The sequence below is a fragment of the Bos grunniens genome, chromosome 15, assembly GCF_055505025.1.
Source record: "Bos grunniens cultivar Pamir isolate PY7600 chromosome 15, Bosgru_T2T1.0, whole genome shotgun sequence".
Classification (NCBI taxonomy): domain Eukaryota; kingdom Metazoa; phylum Chordata; class Mammalia; order Artiodactyla; family Bovidae; genus Bos; species Bos grunniens.
In genome coordinates this window covers 17868938-17895122 of record NC_141179.1, presented here as the reverse complement: position 1 = coordinate 17895122, position 26185 = coordinate 17868938, and the positions used below count along the sequence as shown (strand labels likewise).

Sequence of the window (26185 nt, the reverse complement as noted above, 5' to 3'; positions counted from 1 at the left end):
TTGGATATTTCTTCTTGACTGTCTCATAATTTAAACAAAATCCAGCATGTCCAAAATGGAGTTGTTCTTTTTTCTAAATGTGCATTTTCCTTTTGCCTTTGGGATCTTGATTAACCACATTGTTATCTACCACATGTCTGATTCAGAAAACTGCGTATTTTATTAGACAGACCTGCCTCTGACAAATTTCCTCTTTAATTTGGCAGGAATTAAGAGTAAGGTTTTGGTGCTGTGTTATGACATATAGGCACCCAGGCATGCCCAGTTTCTGCCTTGCTAGTCACTTTTTTCCCTTCTATTTAGAAGATTTCAATGAGCTTGCCATCAGCAGATAAGATACCAGCTTTAGAACTGACTTTAGATCTTTTCTTGATCTCACTTTTATTGACTTTTCCATCATCTGCTGCCGCTGTGTTTCTCTCCTGTCCTCTGAGCTACAGCTGTACTAACTCACTTGAAATCCCTGAATGTGCCATGTTGTTTTAGAGCCCTGGGCCTTGGTACTTGTATTCCTTCTGCTTGAGATATCTCTCCTTACTGTGCCTGTCTAGTGAACTCATGAAGTTTTGGTAACTAGCCTATTTTTGTGCTTGTCTGTCTGTGCCCTAGTTACTAGTTTAAATGCCTGCTTATCCCCAGTGGTCTCTGAGCCTTTGAGGCACAGAAAGTGCCTATCCAGTTTTTGTATTCTCATGGCCTGGCACATGGTAGATGCTCTATAATTAGGGTTGTCTCACCCAGCAAGCTTCCCCTTTTTATTTTTGCCTGTGTTGGGATTGTTTGAGGTTAATTGCAAATTACTGAAACAAATATTCCAAAAAATACAACAACAACAACAACAAACCCCAAACTGTAAATTCATAGAACAGATATTCTGTGTCTTCCGTGGTATTGGTATTTTCTATTTTGCTAAGAGCAACTCTGGAAGAAAGTATTTATGTAGAGAACATTTAAATAAAAGTTCCAGGATTCTCAGTCCTGCTCCCTGAAACTTCCATGAACTATATGTCTTCATCATCGCTTTTAATTATTTTTAAGTTCCTTTTAAGTTTTCACCATATTGCCTTCTGCCCATCTCCCAATCTTGTTTAAGTTTCCTTGGTCTACAGACAAGATAATAGTTAAAAAAACAAGCTAGCAGAAAACTTGTCCTCAACACTGCTGCTTATTCTTCAAACTCTTTCCCCATTCCTATTCTCCTTTTCATCTTCTTTAAAAAATAGAGCTGTTTATGTTTGGTGCATTGTTGTTCCATCGATCAGTCATGTCCGACTCTTTACAACCCCATGGATTGCAGCGTGCCAGGCTTCCCTGTTCTTCACTATTTCCCAGAGTTTGCTCAAACTCATGTCCATTGAGTTGATGATGCCATTCAACCATCTCATCCTCTCTTGGGCCTTCAACTCCTACCCTCAATCTTTCCCAGCATCAAGGCCTTTTCCAGTGAGTCAGCTCTTTGCATCAGGTGGCCAAAGTTTTAGCAGCAATCTTTCCAATGAATATTCAAGGTTAATTTCTTTAGGAGTGACTGGTTTGATTTCCTTGTTGTCCAAGGGACTCTCAAGAGTCTTCTCCAGGACAACAGTTTGAAAGCATAAGTTCTTCTGCACTCAGATTTCTTTATGGTCTGACTCTCACATCTGTTAGTGGTTACCGGAAAACCCATAGCTTTGACTATACGAACCTTTGTCAGCAAAGTAATGTCTCTGCTTTTTAATGCACTGTCTAGGTTGGTCATAGCTTTTCTTTCAAGGAGCAAGTGTCTTAATTTCATGGCTGCAGTCACTGTCTGCAGTGATTTTGGAGCCCAAAAAAATAAAGTTTGTCACTGTTTCCACTGTTTTCCCCATCCATTTGCCATGAAGTGATGGGACCAGATGCCATGATCTTTGTTTTTTGAATGTTGAGTTTTAAGCCAGCTTTTTCACTCTCTTCTTTCACTTTCATCAAGAGGCTCTTTAGTTCTTCTTTGCTTTCTGCCATTAGAGTAGTATCATCTGCATATCTGAGGTTATTGATATTTCTCCTGGCAATCTTAATTCCAGTTTGCAATTCATCCACACTGGCATTTCACATGATGTACTCTGTATATCAGTTAAATAAGCAGGGTGACAATACACAGTCTTGATGTACTCCTTTCCCAATATTGAACCAGTTCATTGTTCCATGTCTGGTTTTAATTGTTGCTTTTTGACCTTCATACAAGTTTCTCAGGCAATACGGTCTAGTATTCCCATCTCTTGAAGAATTTTCCACAATTTGTTGTGATCCACACAGTCAAAGGCTTTAATGTAGTCAATGAAGTAGAAGTAGATGTTTATCTGGAATTCCCTTGCTTTTTCTGTGATCCAACAGACGTTGGCAATTTAATCTGTGGTTCCTCTGCCTTTTCTAAATCCAGCTTGAACATCTGGAAGTTCTCGGTTCACATACTGTTGAAGCCTAGCTTGTATTTTGAGCATGACCTTGTTAGCATGTGAAATGACTGTAATTGTGCAGTAGTTTGAACATTCTTTGGCCTTGCCTTTCTTTGGAATTGGAATGAAAATTCACCTTTTCCAGTCCTGTGGCTACTGCTGAGTTTTCCAAATTTGTTGGCATATTGAGTGTAGCATTTTCACAGCATCATCTTTTAGAACTTGAATTACTTTAGCTGGAATCCCATCCCCTCCACTAACTTTGTTTGTAGTAATGCTTCCTAAGGACCACTTGATTTCACACTTCAGGATGTCTGGCTATAGGTGAGTGACCACACCATCGTGGTTATCTGGGTCATTAAGACCTTTTTTGTTCAGTTCTTCTGTGTACTCTTGCCTCTTCTTTTTAATATCTTCTGCTTCTGTTAGGTCATACCATTTCTGTCCTTTATTGTGCCCATCTTTGCATGAAATGTTCCCTTGGTATCTCTAATTTTCTTGAAGAGATCTCTAGTCTTTCCTATTCTATTGTTTTCCTCAATTTCTTTGCATTGATCACTTAGGAAGGCTTTCTTATCTCTCCTTGCTATTCTTTGGAACTCTGCATTCAGATGGGTATATCTTTCCTTTTCTCCTTTGCCTTTCATTTCTTTTCTTTTCTCAGCTATTTGTAAGTCCTCCTCAGACAACCATTTTGCCTTTTTGCATTTCTTTTTCTTGGGGATGGTTTTGATCACCGGCTCCTGTACAGTGTTACAAACCTCTGTCCATAGTTTTTCAGAGACTCTATCAGATCTAATCCCTTGAATCTATTTGTCACTTCCACTGTATAATCATAAGGGATTTGATTTAGGTCATGCCTGAATGGCCTAGTGATTTTCCCTACTTTCTTCAAGTCTGAATTTTATTGAAATCAGTATGGTGTTCATGATCTGAGCCGCAGTCAGTTCCCAGTCTTGTTTTTGCTAACTGTATAGAGCTTCTCAGTCTTTGGCTGTAATGAATATAATTCATCTGATTTCAGTATCGACCATCTGGTGATGCCCCTGTGTAGAGTCATCTCTTGTGTTGTTGGAAGAGAGTGTTTGTTATGACCAATGCATTCTCTTGGCAAGAAATTTTGGTGCATTAATTTACTGATATTCTACTCACTCAGCCCACTGAAATCTGACTTTAGTTACTACCACTAACAAAAAGCTTTCTTTCCAAGCTATCTAGGAGCTTCCAGCTTGCCATTTCAACTGTGTCTGTTTAGCCATGATGACCCTTTTTCTGTCTCTTTAGGTTTTGGCTGTTGTATTGTTGATATCATCTTTCTTAAAATATTTTTGTGCTCTTAGTTTCTGTATCATGGCACTTTCGTAATGTGTTGTCTTTCTTCGACTATTACACTTCATAGGACAAGTGGGAAAGTGTCTTATATTTGAGGTGACCATATGTTTGGGCATATCTGGTAATTTCTTTATCTATTTACATTCACTTGACAAATATTTATTGAGTGACAGCAAAGTGCTAGCACTGGATATGTAGTGGAGAGCAAAACAGATATAGATACAGTCTTTCTGAAGTTCAGAGTTTCAACTTTGTATTTTTTATCTCTTGCTACTGTATAACAAATTGCCTCAAATTTAGTGGCTTAAAACAATACACTTGTTATCTTATAGTTTTGATGGATGAGGCATTTGTGCATGGCTTAGCTCTGCTCTCCGCTTCAGATCTCTCATAAGGCTGCAGTCATGATGTTGGCTAGGGATGGAGTCTCATCTGAAGCCACGACTGGGGAGAAAATGCTTCCAAGCTTGTGTTGATGTTGGTGAGATTTATTTCCTTGGAGACTGGTGGACTCAGGGTCTCAATTCCTTACTGGTTGTTGACCAGAGGCCACCATTTGTTCCTTGCCATGTGGGCCTCTTTATATAGCAGCTTGTTTGATTAGAACCAGTAAGGAAGAGAATCAGTAGAGTTGGCTAGCAAGATGGAAGTTATAACCTCATCTAATGTATTCATGGAAGTGGCAGCCTGGGTTTTTTTTTATATTGAAGTATAGTTGATGTACAATAGTATATAAATTACAGCTGTACCATGTAATGATTCACAATTTTTAAAGGTTTTACTCCATTTGTAGTAACTATAAAATGTTGGGTGTATTCTCTGTGTTGTACAGTCTGGTATCCCATTATTTTATTTGAATTCTAATGGTTAGAGTCAAATTAAAGATCCAACTCATGTTCAAATGGAAGAGATTACACAGAACAGAGCTATCCAGAAACAGATTCACTGTGGCCATCTTAGAGTCTGCCTGTCACAAATGTCTTAATGTTTTTTTCTTAGACATTCCAGCCACCTCAACTTCTAGTGCTCTCACACTGAACTCATACTCTCCCTTTCCTAAACCTACATCTCATCCTATATTCCCTGACTTGGTCAGCAACCTCATATCCATCCAGTTGTCTAGTCTAGAAACCCAGACATCATTTTTAATACCTCCTCCCTGATAGCTCAGTTGGGAAAGAATTCGCCTGCAATGCAGGAGACCCTGATTCAATTCCTGGGTCAGGAAGATCTGCTGGAGAAGGGATAGTCTACCCACTCCAGTATGCTTGGGCTTCCCTTCTGGCTCAGCTAGTAAAGAATCTGCCTGCAATGCAGGAGACCTGGGTTCAATCCCTGGGTTGGGAAGATCCCCTGGAGAAGGGAAAGGCTACCCACTCCAGTATTCCGGCCTGGAGAATCCCATGGACTGCACAGTACATGGGGTCACAATGAGTTGGACACAACTGAGCAACTTTCACTTCACTCACCTGAGATACAATGGATCAGTAGGCTCTGTGAGTCTTTCATATCATTCTCTACTTAACATCCATATTGCTGTAGCTTTAGCTCAGCCATGGATCTTTATACTGATTTTCTAACCTTTGGTCCGCCTTTTGGTCACCAGAGTTACCATTTACAGCCTGGCCTCCAGTTACTTTTCCAGGCTTCTTGCCCACAGCTCTTTGCACTTGTGCCCTAGGCATAGACCACTTGCTTCCAGAACCTACCATTGCATGTTTGTGCTTCTACACTTGGGCCTACAGTTACTTCTTGGATTCCCTTCTCCCTACTTCTTCCTCTAGAAACCTCTTATACACATCCAAGTCTAACTGAAAAATCATCCGTTCCATAAAACTTTTCTCAGTTTTCCCTCTGCCTTCTAACTCCCTCATTCAGAATTAACCTCTGTGCTCTCTCAGCCCTTTTTCACTTGTACCACTGTTATAAGATTGCTTTCTGTAATGAAAAAAAGTGGTTTGTGTGGTTTGCTTTCTGCAATTTTTATTTGGTTGCTAAGGTACTTCTCTTTTAAAATGCAGAAGGGTAGGCTCTAGATCTTATTCTACTCTGGATACAAAGTACGCATCTCTGAAGTGGTGATTCACAGTCTTGGCTGCTTTTGGGATTACTTGGGGAGCTCTGAACATCACTGATCCCTGGACCCACCCCTCGAGGTGACAATATAATTGGTCTGAGGTGCAATCTGGGGTATTAATATTTTTAAAAGCTCTGTGATTCTAACATGTAGGTAACACTGAAAGTCTCTGCTTCTAGTTGAAGAAACCAAGTCTCTGGGAGAATGAAAGGATAAGAAACTGTTAAACATTTAATGAACAGAAAAACTTTAAAACTAGAGTTAAAGTTGAGTTTTAAAAAATAACACAGATACCATTCAAATAATACTTGACATAGCTAAGTAATCAGTTCAGTTCAGTTGCTCAATCGTGTCTGACCCTTTGCAATGCCATGAACTGCAGCATGCCAGGTCTCCCTGTCCATCACCAGCTCCCAGAGTTTACCCAAACTCATGTCCGTTGAGTTGGTGATGCCATCCAACCATCTCATCCTCTGTCATCCCCTTCTCCTCCTGCCCTCAATCTTTCCTAGCATCAGGGTCTTTTCCAGTGAGTCGGCTCTTTGCATCATGTGGCCAAAGTATTGGAACTTCAGATTCAGCATCAGTCCTTCCAATGAATATTCAGGACTGATCTCCTTTAGGATGGACTGGTTGGATCTCCTTGCAGTCCAAGGGACTCTCAAGAGTCTTCTCCAACACCACAGTTCAAAAGCATCAATTCTTCGGCCCTCAGCCTTCTTTATAGTCCAATTCTCACATCCATACATAACCACTGGAAAAACTATAGCCTTTACTAGACAGACCTTTGTTGACAAAGTATTTTCTCTGCTTTTTAATATGCTGTCTAGGTTGGTCTTAACTTTCCTTCCAAGGAGCAAGCATCTTTTAATTTCATGGCTGCAGTCACCATCTGCAGTGATTTTGGAGCCCAGAAAAATAAAGTCTGTCACTGTTTCCACTGTTTCCCCATCTATTTGCCATGAAGTGATGAGACAGGATGCCACGACCTTAGTTTTCTGAATGTTGAGCTTTAAGCCAACTTTTTCACTCTCCTCTTTCACTTTCATCAAGAGGCTCTTTAGTTCTTCTTCACTTTCTGCCATAAGAGTGGCATCATCTGCATATCTGAGGTTATTGATCTTTCTCCCAGCAATCTTGATTCCAGCTTGTGCTTCTTCTAGCCCAGCGTTTCTCATGATGTACTCTGCATGTAAGTTAAATAAGCAGGGTGACAATATATAGCCTTGATGTACTCCTTTTCCTATTTAGAACCAGTCTGTTGCTCCATGTACAGTTCTAACTTTGCTTCCTGACCTGCACACAGGTTTCTCCAGAGGCAGGTCAGGTGGTCTGGTATTCCCATCTCTTTCAGAATTTTCCACAGTTTATTGTGATCCACACAGTCAAAGGCTTTGGCATAGTCAATAAAGCAGAGATAGATGTTTTTCTGGAACTCTCTTGCTTTTTCAATGATCCAGCAGATGTTGGCAATTTGATCTCTGGTTCCTCTGCCTTTTCTAAAACCAGCTTGAACATCTGGAAGTTCACAATTCACATATTGCTGAAGCCTGGCTTGGAGAATTTTGAGCATTACTTTACTAGCATATGGGATGAGTGCAATTGTGGGGTAGTTTGAGCATTCTTTGGCATTGCCTTTCTTAAGGATTGGAATGAAAACTGATTTTTTCCAGTCCTGTGGCCACTGCTACTAAGTAACCAAGATGATCTCTAAATAGATCATCAGTGAACTGGGGGAATATGTATTTTTGTGGGAGAAGTTAGAAATATAAAAGAGAATAAAATTATAGTCGCTGAAAATCCAACACTTTTTGTGCATATGAAGTAAGTGATACAATGAAATAAATAGTCACCTGGAATTATTAGCATTTTCCTTTTTGTTTAGCCCTAAAAAAGTGTGTGTGTGCGTGTGAAATACATAAATTATTTACCAGTAACTCTTATTTTCTCCTTTATTTTCCAGGAATATTTTGAAAACAATTGCCTTAGGTCAGATGTTATCCTTGTGTATATGTGGGACAGCCATCACCAGCCAGTATTTGGCAGAAAGATATAAAGTGAATACCCCCATGCTTCAGAGCTTTATCAACTATTGTTTGCTGTTTCTAATTTATACAGTGATGCTGGCATTTCAATCAGGTATGTCAAATTACCTTTTTAACAAATTATCTTCATAAAAATGTTTGGCTCTATACATTCAAAAAATAAAACATGAGCCCAAACCAAAACCAAGAACAGGAAACTACTGCTTTTTTTATAAAAGTCACTAGAAAGGTATGACACCCCCGAATTCTATGAAGTTAGTACTAGAGATTTATGTATAGCTCTCTGAAATTGTTTATTAAAATGAGTAGCATCAACCTGTAACATAGGATTTGTCAAAAAAAAAAAAATGTAAATGCCATTATAAGTTACACCTTTCCCCCCCACTGTGGTTGATAAGTTTAAAAGACAGTATTAAAAACACTTAAAAAGTTAAGAACCTCACTTTCCAAAATACATATTTCCAGCTAAGTGGAGAATGCTAAGTAGAGCACCACTGCCTGTAAATGTGAGAGAAACAAAACAAGGAATTAACATCTTATCACGAGATTGATTTCAAGAGTGTAAAGACAATGGGTAACCCAGACTGGGAGGGTGGAATACTACCATTTTAATCACATTTAAAGCATGTGATAAAATTACAAGTGTGGTGGTTTTAATATGAACATTAATACATCAACGGTATTCCTATATGTCAGGATAAAGAACTTACTTTTGAAAGAAAGTGTAAGCCAATTATGAGAAGGGGAAAATATCCTAAGGGGAAAGCACCAAATTTGGCAAGAGCTGTAGAAGCTGGAAATAGAACTGGTGTGTCGTGGTTAATAGCCCCAGAATTTGCTCCTCTCTGTAAGAACTGGCCTTTAGGAAGTCAGTATGATTTGTAAATGTATCAGTGAAGTCCCTCTAAGGGATGGTTATTATTGTGTTTAGTTGCTAAGTGTTGTCTGACTTTGCGACCCCATGGACTTTAGCCCACCGGGCTCCTCTGTCCATGGGATTTCTCAGGCAAGAATACTGGAGTGGTTTGCCATTTCCTTCTCCAGGGGTTCTTCCTGACCCAGAGATTGAACCCCTGTCTCCTCCATTGCTAGCAGATTCTTTACCACTAAAAAAATGATACATAAATAAGTCATTGAAATCCCGCAAGGGATGGTTATTATTAATAGATGCCTTCCATGCTATCTCATGTTAGGAAGACTGTGTTTTCAGGATATTCCTGCTAGTTGGGATTTAATGATAATTATTGAGGATGGTGATTGTAGCCATGAAATTAAAAGACACTTGTTCCTTGGAAGAAAAACTATGACCAACCTAGACAGCATATTAAAAAGCAGAGACATTACTTTGCTGACAAAGGTTCGTATAGTCAAAGCTATGGTTTTTCCAGTAGTCGTGTATGGATGTGAGAGTTGGACCATATAGAAAGCTGAGCACTGAAGAATTGATGCTTTTGAACTGTGGTGTTGGAGAAGACTCTTGAGAGTCCCTTGGACTGCAAGGAGATCCAACCAGTCAATCCTAAAGGAAATCAACCCTGAATAATTCATTGGAAGGACTGATGCTGAAGCTGAAGCTCCAGTACTTTGGTGACATGATGCAAAGAGCTGACTAACTGGAAAAGACTCTGATGCTGGGAAAGATTGCGGGTAGGAGGAGAAGCAGGGAACAGAGGATGAGATAGTTGGATGGCATCATGGACTCAATGGATATGAGTTTGAGCAAACTCTGGGAGATAGTGAAGGACAGGGAAGGCTGGCATACTGCAGTCCGTGGGGTTGTGAAGAGTCAGACACAACTGAGTGACAACAATAACAGAATTTGACTATGATTCTCTCTACCTTTGTTTCTTTGCAGGTTATCTTACCCATAAAGTCTTCTTGTATATCTGCCAACTCTATATCTCCTTGTGATGGTAGATTCTCCAAAGAATGGATTCACAGTTAACTTGAATAAATAGAATTTAGATGCCACTAAGTTGTTTTTCCAAACTTACCACTGGCTTAATTTCCTGTTGAAAGCAGATCTTTTCCAAAAGAATGACCACAAACAGAGTTTTGGTCTGTTTGATAAATTTATAAGACACACATTTCATTTCCTAGGATGATCTGGATGTTATATTTCTGTTGCAGTAGGAAAGAAAAAGGAATTCAACAAATTTAACCAGTCTTACTTCCTTTATCTTTGGTGTTTTCATTGAGCACTTGGTCTATGATGACACCTTAGCTTGGGCCTCATACTAGAAAAAAATCTGACTGACTGCTGAGCTGTTGCAGGAGTTTGAGTTATGAGTAATGGACATTAGGAGGGACCATGTTCAATGTACATAGTGGTAAAGTATGTGCCTGTAATGCAGGAGACCTGGGTTCGGTCCCTGGGTTGGGAAGATCCCCTGGAGGAGGGCATGGCAATCCACTCCAGTATTCTTGTCTGGAGAATCCCCATGGGCAGAGAAGCCTGGTGGGCTACAGTCTGTAGGGTCGCACAGAGTCAGACACAACTGAGCGACCAAGCACAGCCCAGCAGAAACACTAGCTTTCACTATCTCTAGATTAACATGCATGGAATAATTTTCAAGTAACGTGTCCTAATCTAGATTTCTTTTAACCAGGTAGTGATAATCTTTTATGCATCTTGAAAAAGAAATGGTGGAAGTACATCCTGCTTGGACTAGCAGATGTAGAAGCTAATTACCTGATTGTCAGAGCATACCAGTACACAACTCTAACCAGTGTCCAGGTAAGAAGGAGTCCTCTGACCAGTTTGGATTTTTTAACTTTAAGAGAGGAATCTGAACTCATATGTACTCAGCTAATTTGCCTAAGAACCTGTTCACTCAGAAAAAAACTAAAAACAGTGGATGCTATCTGTTTTCCAGTGGAGCATGTTTGCTAATGAGAAAGGCTTCCTGAAATTAGTGAAAACATGTAGAAGTTAATCTGTTCCCAAACTGCTAATGCTATAGATGAATAGAACAGTTGCTACCAAGTAAACATAAATACTTAGTTGGCAATCAATGCTGTGATATTGGCAAGAGTTCTATTCTGTGTGTTGCTTAAAAATGGCATATAAAGTGAATATACTATTGTGTCCCAGAAAAGTTGGAGTCTTACAAGTAGAGTGGATATCTAAGACAACAAATAGGTTGTTGTCTTTTTGTTGTCTGTTGTCTAAGAGGGCATTAGACATTTTGGGTAAAGGTGGTAGCCAAAAGTAAAACTTATATCTATTCCTTTTCTAGGTTATTCTCATTAGATTGAAAGAAAAATGTTCCTACATTGCAGTGCTTTTCAACATGGTGGAGTTGAGGACGACTGATTAAGTTGTCTTAACATTAGGGAGATCCCTGGTGGCCTTAGTGGTTAGGATTCTGGGCTTTCACTGCTGTGGCTGAGTTTGATCCCTGATCGGGGAACCAAGATCCAGCAAGCTATGTGACACACCCTAAAAAAAGAAAAGAGTTGTCTTAACGTTAGCAAACTGTGGGATGTATCGTAACACTGACTCCTTATCGCTAACAATAAAATGTGTTGTAAATGGAGATGAAAGTAAAATAGATTCCCATGTCAGGTTTAGACTTCACAGTTTACTGAATTTATGACTTAAAAAAAAAATTGGTTGCAGCATGTGGTATCTATTTTCTTTATCAGGGATCAAACCTGAGCTCCCTGCATTGGAATCGCAGAGTCTTAGCCAATGGACCACCAGGGAGGTCCCTGAATTTATGACTTTGGATGCATCTTTTTTTTTGGCTGTGCTGTATAACTTATAGAATCTTAGTTCTCAACCAAGGAGAGACTGGACCTGTGCTCTCAGCAGTGAAAGCACAGAGTCTCTACCACTGGACCGCCAGAGAATTCCTGTTGCTTCACTTTTTCCTATAAAACAGAGATGGTCTTATCTCCAAATTTAAGGAACATGAAAAATTGAAGATTTAAAGAGAAAGATGAATGATTAATGAAACTCAGTATTTTTCTGATGTGAATATGCATTAAATGCTATTATTACCAGAATGCTTTTTAATACTGTGCTAAGCATTGTCCTCTGGGCTTCCCAGGTGGCTCAGTGGTAAAAAGAATCTGCCTGTCAAGCAGAAGACGCGGGTTTCATCCCTGGGTCGGGAAGATCCCCTGTAGAAGGAAATGACAACCCACTCCAGTATTCTCGCCTGGAAAATCCCATGGACAGAGGAGCCTGGTGGGAAAGATAGGAAATCTTTTGTAAGACAGACATCATAAGAGGCACATGAAAAACTCAGAATTTCATAGAAATTAAAACCAGGAGTTACCTAGAAGATTCATTCATCACAAATAGTATTAAGTGTACTTTTAGCAATGAATAATAAGAGTGTAAGTATATAGAAAATGTACTCTATATAAAAGAGCCGACTCATTGGAAAAGACCCTGATGCTGGGAAAGATTGAGTGCAGGAGGAGAAGGGGGTGACAGAGGATGAGATGGTTGCATGGCATCACCGACTCAATGAACATGAGTTTGAGCAAACTCTGGGAAATAGCGAAGAACAGGAAAGCCTGGCATGCTGCGTTCCATGGAGTTACAGAGTCAGACACAACTTAGTGAGTAAACAACAACAAATACAGAAAATGGCATTTTTCTAGTCACATCTACCTGTGATCTCACACACAATTTAATTGCTTGATTATAATTTCCAGAAATTTTGATCTGTGACAGATGATGATTAGAAGTTTTGAATTGGTACAGGTCTAAACAGAGCTAAGCAAAATACTTACACTGAGGTTTTATGACTAAAGTTCATGCCTTAAACTAATCTCAAACAATTTCTTTCATCCTAGCCTCTTAGAAAAACCTAAGCATTTGGTTGTCAAAAATTAAGTACTTATGGTCCTAGGAAGCCATATTATAACAAGTGCATCTAACAACTAAACCTCCTTCCAGCAGTGAAGAGTGCCTGCCATTGGAATTCTTCAATCAGATTATCTCCTTGAGTAAACCTCTAGTCTGGTTAATCTGAAAGGGTGGAAGTTTGCTTGTTTGTTTCTTTATAGACACACAACATGCAGGATCTTAGTTTACCAACCAGGTATGGAACCAGTGCCCCTGCAGTGGAAGCACAGAGTCCTAACCACTGAACCACCAGGGAATTCCCCCTGAGAGGGTGGAAGTATAATTGGATGGTCTTGGAACCTCTTTCTTAAGGATTCTCTTCCTTCAAGGATTCTGTAATTGTAAATACTAATGCAGTGGTTCATGATGTGTGTCACATTGCTGGCCTAGCTTTCCACTCATGTTACTTCTCATTTCACTTGCCACATCTACACATTCCCTACCCATAGCCAGCTTCTCTCATGGTGCTGTGTTATTTCTAGAATGCATCCTTTTCAAAGCCCCTTCTCAAAGGCCTAATTTGATTTCATTTTCTTCTCTATAGAGTATACTCCATTGTATCACTAACAAAGTCTGATTCATGTTTATATCCATCCTTCCCCCTCATTCTAGGTTCTTACTTCTTATGTCTATATAATAATTTTTTTAAAGCAAAGATGAATATTTTTAATGATAAAAGGAGCAATTCACAAAGAAGATAGATATCATAAACCATTAGATATCTTATCAACAAAGAAACAAAGATACATAAAGGAAAAATCAGAAGAAATATAAAGGAAAAGAAAAAAATATAATCATAGTGAGACATATTAACATTTCTCTGAGAATATTTTATCAAGTGCAGAAAAAATAAGAATAGGAGCATCTTGAATGATGTCATTAATAATTTAAATATAATAGGTTTATATTTAATTAATTTGTATTAATCATATCCTACACAAATATATTTAAAATTTTGTATCTCATATGTTGTTATTAGATGTTCATAGGACATTTAGAGAACCTGGCAAAAAGATAAACATTACTTAATTTCAAAAAGTAGAATTTTTTTTGGTGTTTGATTCATTTATACGCATGTTATTTTTGAAATTATTTTCCATTATAGGTTATTACAAGATATTGACTATAGTTCCCCATGTCACACAGTAAACCTTTGTTGCTTGTTGCATATCTATTTTTTTAAATTAGAAATCTAGCCAATAATTTTTAAAGGTTAAATTAAATAGATGGCTCTTAGAACTAAAAGCATCAAGCAGAAGGCATCTGTCACCAGGAATACATTTTGATAAGATTCAGTTTAGATAAATGACTGACTGTAATAGATACCAGATTAGAAGTCATGGAACTTTAGAGTGGCCAGGTACCATGAGATCATTTGGTCTGACTTCTTGATTTCAGATTTTGACTCAAGAGCTGACTAGCTGGAGATCACACAGCTGGTCAATGGCAGGGCTGGAGCCTGAGGCCTTGGGAGCTCTTACCAAGATGTAGGTGCCTCCTTTATATGGCCAGTCATTGCCCACCAAAAATGGTAAAAATAGAGAAGGTTTAAGTTTGATTTTAAGACACAATTTGAGGATAGAGAGTCTTCTGTGATAGTTTTTAGAGTGATTTTTGTCTACTTTTTTTGTCTAAGAAATATAGTTTCGATTTTATTACTTCACTATGGCTAGATTCTTTTGGTATCTTCCAGGACAAGCTATTATCATTTGCATCGTTTAATGGTTTGTTATTCAGGCAGGCTCAATAAAGCACTTAAGAGATTAGAGTTCTATAGATGGAATAAATAACAGAAGGCAAAGTGCCCGTGCCTATACCTGACATTGCAATGAAAGGCAATCAGTAAACAACTGTGGACAGGATCAAACAAGCTGCTGAGATTTAGGGGCCTGCCTTGTCCTAGACTAAATAGATACAGAGCACATCAGGGACAAGGTTAAAAAAAGAACAGGATGAGCAATCAAATAGCAACATCAGGAACATTATTAGTAAAAGGAATATATTTTATCCTTGAATGCAGTCTACAAATGTGTGCCTTTGAGAATCGAATGAATGAAATCTCTTTTTCCTTTATCTTGCAAAGAGTTTGGATTTACTATAATTTTGGCACTCTTAATCCCCCTGCCTTTCAGACTGGCAATATCAGGGGTGTAGCAAGTATTTTCTGGACCCAGGATCAACAGGTGGTGGAGGAGTATATGATGAAGATGAGCGAGAGTATTTGCTGTGAGCAAGTATCTGTCTTACATGGTGGGGTTGGACACTTTGTCAGGGAAACGGTGTCTGTTTGCTTTCTCATAATAACCTGCTCTTTCTGTTGTTCTTAAGCCCAACTGCAGTTAAACACTGGTTATGCTGTTTTTCTCTGTCTAGTTTCTAAACCCTCCACTCTGTACCTCTCTGGTTCTCTACACTCCACCTCCTCCATTAGTGTCTCCCACATATCACGTACTTCAATATTTATTGACTGAATTGGTACATGTCTACTGGACTTAAGGACAAACACAAGTGAGAATACAGAAGTAAATTGCATAGACCGTTGGGCAGAATTCCTGGGTTCATCAACTGACTCCCAAACTTTTAATTGTGTAGTTTTGGGCAACTCATTTAACCTCTCTGTGCCTTTGGTTTCCTCACGGATAAAACGGAGGTTGAAGTTCCAGTTTCATAGAGTTCTTGTGAGGATTAAATGAGTTCATCCAGATAAAGCATTTAGTACAGGGCTGGCAATAATAAATGCTCAATAAACACCGATTTCTGTTATTAGTCATCTTTTCACTAATGAGAGATATTTTAAGGTATTTATTTCTCCTTTCATGCAGCTTTTGGATTGCTTTGGGATTCCTGTGTTGATGGCTCTTTCGTGGTTTGTTCTTTATGCAAGATACAGAGTGATCCACTTCATTGCTGTGGCTGTCTGTCTGTTGGGTGTAGGAACTATGGTTGGTGCAGACATATTAGCAGGGAGGGAAGACAATACAGGTGAGACTGTGTTACTTGTTTCTGGTGTAGTCACAGAAGACAGTTTGCTTATGTCTTCACTTTTATTTTGCAAAGATAAAGTAAACGGCAGAGAACATGTCCTGATTACCTATCTTAAAATTTTTATTTTCAGATTTGTTTGCTTCTGCTACTATGACCACTTCAACAAAGCAGTCTATGTTCCTACCTGCTCAGAGTCCTTACTTTTTGTCGCACTAGTTTGTTCTGTGTCCTGAGAGAGAACTTTCTTTATATATTTGCAATAATCTTCTTTTGGCCCATACATTTAGATTAGTTGCTGGAAACCCTACTGTAGATTTTGTTTCCATCAAAAAGGAGACATTGTGTTCATTAAATGACTTCTATTTCAGTTACTCTGTAGATGAGAACATTTTGATATTCTTTATGTCAAGGTTGAGATAGTTCATATTATAAAATCCAAATAAGGTCTATGAATTTCCCCAATCTGCAAGCGACTTCAGTGTCTCCTTTAATTGAGAAAATCACCTTGCTTCCCTGTAGTTATCAGTGAATTCCTATTAATAAATTCCATTAATTTCCCATGTCATAGAATCATTTTCTGGGGCCTTACATTATGGTATACACCACCATCTTCCAATCTGTTAGTCTCCTGAAGATCCAAAACAAGAAAAATGAAAGCAGAATTGTGCCAGAAAATGAGAAGAGTAAGAGTCTTTAACCTTTTAAAAATCAGGGTTTCTTCTTCTGTAAAATCTTATTTAGATGATTATGAGCCAGATAAACTTCTGGAAGCAAGCTGGAGAGTTTTCCCTAGTGACAATGTATCCCTTTTTATGGCTTATCTCTCTATAGGTAATAATGTACTGATTGGTGACATCTTGGTCCTTCTTGGAGCTTCCCTCTATGCTGTTTCTAATGTGTGTGAAGAATACATCGTGAAGAAGCTGAGCAGAAAGGAGTTTTTAGGAATGGTGGGCTTATTTGGAACAATTATCAGTGGCATACAGCTGTAAGATTCTAAACATATCCTTAAAAACAAAATCAGCAAATATGTCATAGATGATTAGTTTCCAGCTACTAACATTCATTGTTTATTCGGCCTAAATTCATATTTGAAATTAGTAACTTGCTAAATATCTATTAGAAGATTGTTGAAATGTCAGTAATTATGCCTCATTTTTTTTTTACACGTTTGATGCTTAAGATTCCTGCTTTTAATATCATTAGACTTTATATTACCAGTGAAGACTTTCTTTTTCAGTTATTCCTGGAAAATATTAACTTCCTATTCATAATATCATGTTTCCCTCCTGTAGCTGACTACCACTAAACAGTGCTTCTAGGGGTGTCAAACATGTGTTTATGGACTCCTTTGAGTTTTATTCTTTGTCATTTAATTAAAGATAGTTTTTTTTTTAATATTTTATGAAAACCAAAAGTCAACATAATTCATCACCTTAAAAGCTGAAGCACTTAAAGTGAAGTACTTAAAGCTTGAAGCAACTTACTTGTTTATAAAACAGTGAAAATTTATATAAAGATGTCTCTGTGACCTCTTGTTTTCATCACAGATTGATTGTGGAATATAAGGATATTGCCAGCATTCACTGGGACTGGAAAATTGGTATGTATATATATATATATATATATATATATATATATAGTAATTTTTTTTTAGTCTTTTCCCTGACACACACCAAGAAATATTTTAATAATACTATTTAGGCATTTTTATATAAAATCACAGAGTAATTTAGTACACAGAAAACTATAGTGGTTTATGTCAGGTTTTCTCTGAGAACTTGTAAATGAACCCCCGTAAAAGTTAATCCTTAATCTTTACCTTCAAGAATAACCTTTCTTTACTCGGAATTCGGAATAAGACTGACCTTTGGTCACACTAGCTTTCAACTAGATCTGTATTTCGTGTCCTCAGACTTCTTGTGAAGATTGCCTGCCTGATATGGTCAGTGAAGTATTAACTTAAATAATCCGATGGTGTGTAGTCACTACCACCTTGCATTACTCCTCTCATCGGATAGTCTTAAGCATCTGCACAGATAAACAACAGAAGAAAGCAGTAGTGGGACAGTCAGGGAAGATTTGAACCTTATGGATGGAAAAAAGTAGTGCATGAGTGTCACTGAATTGAAATTCATTTACCATGCTTGGATGATTTCATTCAAGTAAATAACTTAGACTTCCTGTGTGTGTACTGTGTGTGTGTTGAGTGAGGTTGGAGAAGCGATTGTGAAGCAGAGATACTTAGTACTCAGCACCCACGTGACTAGCTCTCTTATGGGATGAACAAAAGTTAAGACCCTAACAACCGCCTTTGATGCCCTAAGAATACTTTACTCAACCACACAAATCGTGTCCAACCATGATGCCTTTTATAATTGGCACCTCTCCGGGCAGGTGTGGATAGCGTGGAGTGAAAAGAGCTGTTAACTTACACCGTAAGCAAGATTCTATGGCCTTGATCATCTAACACTCAGTTGGGTTTTTTAAGTTCTTCATCTACATCACATGAGAACTTTGTATGTCTCATTTGTAATGCTTACTGTTAACGAGGGACTTTGTGGACAGTATGTTAAAGGATCAGGGAATTTTACGTCAGGCAAGCTTTGTCCTTTATCTTTTGATTTCTTCCTTTAACATTGGATATTCCATTTCCCCCCCACAGCCCTGCTATTTGTGGCGTTTGCCCTCTGTATGTTTTGCCTGTATAGCTTCATGCCACTGGTGATCAAAGTCACCAGTGCCACTTCTGTCAACCTGGGCATCCTGACAGCTGACCTCTACAGTCTTTTCTTCGGACTCTTTCTGTTTGGCTATAAGGTGAGCAAATAGATCTTGTTCGAATAAGGATGGGGAACACATGTATACCTGTGGAGGATTCATTTTGATATTTGGCAAAACTAATACGATTATGTAAAGTTTAAAAATAAAATAAAATTAAAAAAAAAAAAAAAAAGAACACTTGTTTGGTGTAAAAGAAGCAGTGGGTTTCTTTAAAATTTTAGATCCCAAAATAAAACCTTCTCATCTCCTTAGCAAGAATTTCTTACTGCTATTACAATCATTTGAACAAATAGAATGTCAGCTGTTGCTTGGTAATGTTACTTTTAGCTGGGTATAGCAACTGTATTTCTTTATCCTTACAAAGTTTGAGATCTGGGTGGAAATTACATGGTGTTGATTGACACTATTCCCAGGAATTGACCATGAACTCAGAATGCCTAGTTCAGTGTGTTCCGAGAAATTTCTGCTTGAGAAGCGTAAACCATTTTTGCTTTTCAAGATTATGTCATAGGAAATAGCTGTTGTCTTTGCAAAAAAACCTGCTGGTTGTGGTATTCATGAACTAAGCCTGAAGAAGTATTTATAGCTTTTTGGTGGCATCATTAAAAAGTGACAGATGTCAGAGTGAATCAGAACAGTGATCTTGATGGCTTTAGGTTCTTTCCTGTGATAACAATCATTAAGGGGTACAAAGCAAGCCTTTCAAGTGTGTTAGCTGTTCTGTGCTGGTGTTATTGCATTTCACATGGCTACCTCTAGAGGACCAGGGTGATTTTATTCTGCAGTTCAAGGCCAGGTGACGGCTACCAGAGAAAGCTTGAAAGTTCTGCAGTATAACTTGTGGCCTGGCTCACCTGTGCTTTTTTTTTTTAAACTAAACATATTGAGATAGCGTTAGTAGTTTAACATTTACCTTTCCCTCGTAAGTAAAATAATGTCCAAGGAGGAAGTAAGCTTAAACAAATAAAAGCTTCAAAGTGAAAATACACTTGTCGCTACCTATTATAAGCTCCCTAAATGTAAATATTTGCTCTTTAACTGCTACTAACTTTAATGAGAAAAAGCCTTTTTGTGTGTCATTTTTTTGCCCATATGATTTACACTATTGTTTGCAAAATGGAACATGCAAACAACAAATTCCTTTGCAGTTCTTTTGCTTCGTGTTTCTTTGTCCCTGCATGTCTAGCAGCTCACTTTTAACTCAGATCAGATTTTATTCTTTTTGGTCAAGTAAAGGAAAGAGGAGGTCCACTGTGATCTTCAGAGTAAATTACAGAGGTTGGAAATCATACAGAACATAAGGAAGATACCTAGGATTTTAGAAGAAAATTTTAAGTAAAGGATCATAACTCAATATATCACCAATTTAAAAAAGTGTAGCATCTAAGATAACTTGGGCTCTGATATTTTGAAACAGTTGAAGAAGATGTTAAAAATTTCTACCTTCATTGGTGTCAGACTCCATCCCCCTGGACTGATCTTTAGTAAATACTCACCGAACAGAGTAGCCACAGAAACTTCCTGTATAGGTCCAGACACAAAGGGTAGAATTAAAAAAAAGGTAAGAGCCTTTAATTTAGGAGACTTATTATCTCACTCTCTCAGAGTCTCTCTCTTCTAATAAAAGTGCCTCCATTTAATCACCTAGAGGATCAGATGGTAAAGAATCTGCCTGCAATGCAGGAGACCTGAGTTCGATCCCTGGATTAGGAAGATCCTCTGGAGAAAGGAATGGCTACCCACTCTAGTATTCTTGCCTGGAGAATTCCGTGGACAGAGGAGCCTAGTGGTCTACAGTCCATGGGGTTGCAAAGAGTCGGACATGACAGGGCAATTAATACTTCTTAAGAGGAACAAGACTTTTTTTCTTATAAACATTTAAAACCTCCAAATCAAGCAGAACATGTTTTGAATAAGTTACTTAGGTTTCCTTACAGTTAAAAATGAACATTCTATGGGAGAGCACAATTGACTTTTATGATACCAACTTCAAAAGTTTAGGGTACTCTAAATAGCTTTAACTATCCCTTAATCTTCTCTGAATCACTTCCCCCACCCTGAACCCCACTCCCCCGCCAAAAAAAAAAACACCACATTTATTCAGTACTAGCTATGTGCTGGGTGCTGTGCTGAGATTGGATCCAAAATGAAACCCATGGAGGAAATTAGTTTGGCTCCTGCTCTGCTTGAAATGATCACTGGCTTTACATCATCATTGAATCCATTGGAGGCCTTCCAGCTTTGGGGAGGGCCCTGGCTATTCCAGGGTTCTAAAAGTTTAAGGTTAAGAAGTAATTGAGCATCTATGAAACATTAACATGTTGAAACCAATGGTGACCTGTAGAAGCCCACAGCTGGAGGTGACCAGCAATCTATGTAATACTCATTTCAAAACCTATTTCGTTTCTCTTTCTACCCTGGGAATGTCTCTCATTTTTTCTTCTCCCTTATTTTATTTCTCTTTTCCTTCTCCAACCCATTCTGTTTTCTTATTGTTTCATGCCATTGTTATGTGTTGTGTCTAGGGTCCAAATCTGGGTCTTTCTTTTTAGTCTCTCCACTAAGTAAGTGGGACTGGTTGTGAGGTGGGATGTAGCTGTATTATTGCAGAGAAAGGCAAGAGGTCGATTCCTAGAGATCTAAGATTTTTTACCCAGTTGACTGATGGGCTGGGTAATGTTGGCAGAGATCACACATTCACCAGTACACATACTTGGGACAGTTTTGGTCCTTAGTATCTCCCTGGACAACTTTCAGATAAAAAGATTATGAGAAGGTAACTCTCCAAACTCAGTGGACAGAAGGCAGCAGCAAAGATATGTGTATGTGAGAGAGCACTATCCATAGCCTATCCTCTCCTCCTAGTTTTCAGGACTCTACATCCTGTCCTTCACTGTCATCATGGTGGGGTTCATCCTGTACTGCTCCACCCCGACGCGCACGGCAGAGCCAGCTGAAAGCAGTGTACCACCAGTCACCAGCATTGGAATTGACAACCTGGGACTGAAGCTTGAGGAGAACCTGCAGGAGACCCACTCTGCAGTCTTGTAGCTGGAGAAGAAGGCATACACGTCCCCCTGAGGTTTCCTGGGAAGCTGGGAACTGTCACCTGGATAAAGCAGAGCCTACGGCTTTGGGACACTTGAAAACTTATCAGAGTGAACACTCCATAGCATTGGGTTTGATCCAGTTGGATTTTAAAAGGAATATTAAAATAACGTATCAAAAGTGGAAATGCCAAAATAGAGCAGAAGCCGAGGCTAGGATTGTGTTTCTGTATGTTTCAGGCCCAATACCTGTTAGTGTCAAGGAGACAAGGTATGGGGTGCATCCTGGGCTGTTAGAAGCACAGGTGGGAAAGCAGGATTGGGCAGATACTTGGGTGTGAGCCAAACTCAGGCTGTCCAGGATGGGCTAGGTAGTCAGGAGGAGGGGCAGCCCAGGGTGGTTGGGAGTAGCTTTCCTCATTTGGAGGCATCTGAGTTTTGTTGTGCTGAGCCAACTATTGTCCACAAGCCTTGTGGCCTTTTAGGAAAGGGAAAAATGGGTGGGGCAGCACTTGAGAAATCCTGAGATACAACTGTGAGTACCATAGAAGCCGTCAAGTAGAGTACAGTAAACCTAGGAACCTTCTCCCAATTGTTACTTTGCTACTTCTTAGCAAATAATGTGCCATGCGATTTTTATGATACCTCTTCAATACAGAGTGTTAATATGCAGCATCATTATGATATCAACTGCCAGAATACCACTTTGTAAAAACTCTGTATGTGAACTTTTGGGGGTGAAAAATATAATAATGAAACTGAGGGTAAATTCGTATTATTAAAAGATTTTGATTTCATGGAAATATATTTACTGTGTGGTTTCTTTGATTACCTAATTCCCCTTGTGGATTTTAAATGACATATATTCAAGATTTCCTCATATACAACTTTTTAGAATCATGTCTTCTTAAGGTGGGACAGCCTTATCTATTTGGGGCTATGTCAGAATGGAGGGGAAATCAGAGCAAGCTCCCAAGTTGTTTGCTGGGATAAACATTTAAAACTTTTGAATTACCTTAATGAATTTTTTAAGAAAACTTTTTTAAGTGAAATAATCTTTCATTTCCTGCAGCCAGTTAAAACTGATGTTTGGTTTTCACTCTTTACCATTAACAACTGTCAGTGAGTGGAAAAAGGTTATGTTAAAATGTTTGACTCTTTGGAGAAGACTTCCAGTTTGATTAATACACTGATTATTTCTTAAAATACCTTGATTAACAATAAACCTGTATCTATAGGGATAGTGGTGAACTAGCCTCAATGGCTCAAGCGGTAAAGAATCCACTTGCTACACAGGAGACACAAGAGGCTTGGGTTCCCTCCCTGGGTTGGGAAGATCCCTTGGAGCAGGAAATGGCAACCCACTCCAGTATTCTTACCTGGAAAACGCCATGGATGGAGGAGCGTGGCAGGCTACAGTCCATGGGGTCGCAAAGACTTGGACATGACTGAGCAGGTAAAAAGACAGAGACAGACAGATGGAGAATCTCAAGTGACAGTATCCCACTGGATACTCAGTATCCAGTATTCTGAGTCTGAGCTCAAATGAATCTGTGCTACTATGAAGCCTTTTTTAGGCTGTCTAGGCTGGGTCTCCCCCTCCTTTATGTTCCCAGGGGCCCTTGCTTATTCACGTCTTCGTTATAACACTTAATGAATTGAGGTGCTTGTCATTTACTTGTCCCTTTTCACCACAGGTTGAGCTCTTCCATGTCAACAGCTTTTTATCATCTTTCTAGTCCTTCTTGAGTGAAGTGAGATTAGTGAACTTTGTCTTTGGTCCCAGTTCAGAACATTTAAGGAGAGTCTGATCTAAAGTAAGGCCTTTTATGCAGATACATGTCTGTTGTTCAGTTGCTAAGTTGTGTCCAACTCTCTGTATGACCCCATGGACAGCAGCACACCAGGCTTCCTGGTCCTTCCATATCTCCCGAAGTTTGCTCAAACTCATGTCCACTGAGTCGGTGATAGCACCCACCCATCTCATTCGAGGTTGACATCATCTTCTTCTGTCCTCAATCTTTCACATCTTTTCCAGAGTCAGCTCTTCACATCAGGTGGCCAAAGTATTGGAGCTTCAGCTTCAGCATCAGTCTTTCCAATGAGTATTCAGAGTTGATTTACTTTAGGATTGACTGGTTTGATCTCCTTGCATTTAAGGGACGAGAGTCTTCTCCAGCACCATAATTCAAAAGCATCGATTCTTCAGCGCTCAGCTTTCTTTATAGTCCAACTCTCATATCTGTACACAACTACTGGAAAACCACAGCTTTGACTATGTGGACCTTTGTCAGCAAAATGGTATCTCTGTTTTTTAATGCGCTGTCTACATTTGTCATAGCTTTTCTTCCAAGGAGCAAGTGTCTTTTAATTTCATGGCTACAGTCACCATCCATAGTGATTTTTGAGCCCAGGAAAATAAAATCTGCCACTGTTTTCACTTTTTCCCCGACTATTTGCCATGAAGTGATGGGTCTGGATGCCATGATCTTAGTTTTTTGAATATTGAGTTTTAAGCCAGGTTTTTCACTCTCCTCTTTCACCCTTATCAAGAGGCTCTTGATGTCTGTAGGGAGTAAATTATCCTACCGTGCTCTTTTTTTACCTATTGCCCTTAATCCTGGTGTTCCTCCTTGCTTGCTCCCTTTGGAAAGGGCCAGAGGAGTTCCAGCCTAGGCATCTCAAATTAAAATTCAGAATTCAGGGTGCCAAAGAAGCAATGCTATGAATGACATTAAGAAACTATATAATAATACTGCAAGGCTGTGCATATAAGCAGGGGCTTCGCCAGTGGCTCAGTGGTAAAGAATCGCCTGCCGTACAGGAGCCTCAGGAGACACGGGTTCAATCCCTGGGTTGGGAGGATCCCCTGGAGGAGGGCATGGCAACCCACTCCAGTATTCTTGCCTGGAGAATTCCATGGACAGAGGAGCCTGGTGGTCTACAGTCCATGGGGTTGCAAAGAGTTGGACATGGCCAAAGCAACTTCACACACACACAAGGCTGTGCATCCTGGTTTAAGTAAGTTGTGAAGACTGTCGGTTTAACTAGCCTACATAATGCCACTTTCTTGGAAGATGTGTTTTCAAATATCTGGCTTACACACCAGCTTTTAAAAGACAACACATTCTTAAGCTGAGAACCTCCTATAAATTCTCAGTCTATTAAAGCAATATTGATTTTTCTATATTTTTGTAGATATTCATGTCATTAAAAAATATTCCTGCTGAATAGTATAATAGAGTTTCTAGATCTTTATCTAGTGTTGTATAGAGGTAATAAATTGTGCAATTGGACTGTGGTAATACTGTCAGAAGAGAGTGCTTTGCTGGTACCATTTTCATTATTTGCCTTTTGAATTTAGATTCTCTTTTTTGGATGTGCTGTGCTCAGTCACTTTAGTCATGTCTGACTCTTTGCAACCCAATGGACTGTAGCCCACCAGGCTCCTCTGTCTATAGGATTCTCCAGGCAAGAATACTGGAGTGGGTTGCCATGACCTTCTCCAGGGGATCTTCCCGACCCAGGTTTCAAACTCGAGTCTCCTGGTCTTCTGCAGGCAGATTCTTTACCCACTGAGCCACCTGGGAAGCCCCGTTTGTGGATGAGCACTTAACATTTCTTACCTTTCTGATATAAGTGTTTCAGAGTATTAGAATGTAATATCAGTAGTTTCCAACAGGTGGCGCTTTAACAATTAGAAAAAAGACCTGTGACATTAAACAATATTTTGTAGCGCCGCCATCATGTTCTGTTAAATCAAAGTGTTTTAAAAGAGAGGATCTTGATGACTGTCCTCAGCAAGGATTGCCTTTGATTAACGGTTGAAGAATGCACATCTCAGAAAAGTTGAAATATCCTTTATGGGTCACCTAGTTTGGTGGCTAAAGTGAAAGCAGAATCTAAGATTCCCTTCAGGTTCACTGAAATTCCTACTACTTGAAACAGTGAATTCTGAGCGGGCTGTGTGTGGTCCCTGTGGAACTGCTGAGCCAGTGAATGTGAATGCACCTCAAATGGGAGGAACCAGGAAGATTTTCCTTTAAAAACTAGCTTGATGGTGCAGTTTTCTATGTGGCTCTGGAGCCTGCCCTTTTAAGAAGCTGTCAAGATGCATTTCTGTGAGGTCTTCTGTATGCCTAGTCACGATTCTTTTTTCTGTCATTATTATGGTGATGTACCATTTTCATCCACATTTAATCACTTAGTATCTGGACACATTTTCAGCCCTCAAAAGAGACCAATAAATCAGAGAAATTCAGCAGATAGCCACTTAGCTTATTAAAAGGCAAGAGATTTACGAGGAAATTGGGTAATGCTAAACATGCAGTTCTTCAATAGTATTTTTATAAAGAGTGTTTTGAAAAATCTTCAATATATATGTGGTATATCAGAGGAATAAAGCCTCTTTAGCAAAATTTTTGGAGAAGGCAATGGCAACCCACTCCAGTACTCTTGCCTGGAAAATCTCATGGGCAGAAGAGCCTGGTAGGCTGCAGTTCATGGGGTTGCTAAGAGTTGGACACAACTGAGTGACTTCACTTTCACTTTTCACTTTCATGCATTGGAGAAGGAAATGGCAACCCACTCCAGTGTTCTTGCCTGGAGAATCCCAGGGATGGGGGAGCCTGGTG

The 26185-nt window shown here is 39.1% G+C and overlaps 1 protein-coding gene across 4 annotated transcripts in view; it reads left to right on the top strand.

Moving 5' to 3' along the window:
- The window catches only part of SLC35F2 (solute carrier family 35 member F2), a 58328-nt gene extending 35970 nt beyond the window's left edge, over positions 1-22358 (top strand). The window contains exons 2-9 of one of the 4 annotated variants that reach the window (XM_086339035.1): positions 7790-7965; positions 10481-10608; positions 11927-12446; positions 15558-15717; positions 16552-16708; positions 17271-17323; positions 18386-18540; positions 21370-22358. In XM_086339035.1, the coding sequence (XP_086195161.1) occupies positions 12327-12446; positions 15558-15717; positions 16552-16708; positions 17271-17323; positions 18386-18540; positions 21370-21555 (831 nt within the window). In that variant the 5' untranslated portion in view covers positions 7790-7965; positions 10481-10608; positions 11927-12326 and the 3' untranslated portion in view covers positions 21556-22358. Of the gene's footprint in view, positions 1-7789; positions 7966-10480; positions 10609-11926; positions 12447-13030; positions 14962-15557; positions 16404-16551; positions 16709-17270; positions 17324-18385; positions 18541-21369 lie in introns of those variants that run through there. The other 3 variants (XM_086339033.1, XM_086339036.1, XM_086339034.1) reach the window with 3 other exon arrangements.
- The last annotated feature ends 3827 nt before the right edge of the window (positions 22359-26185 follow it).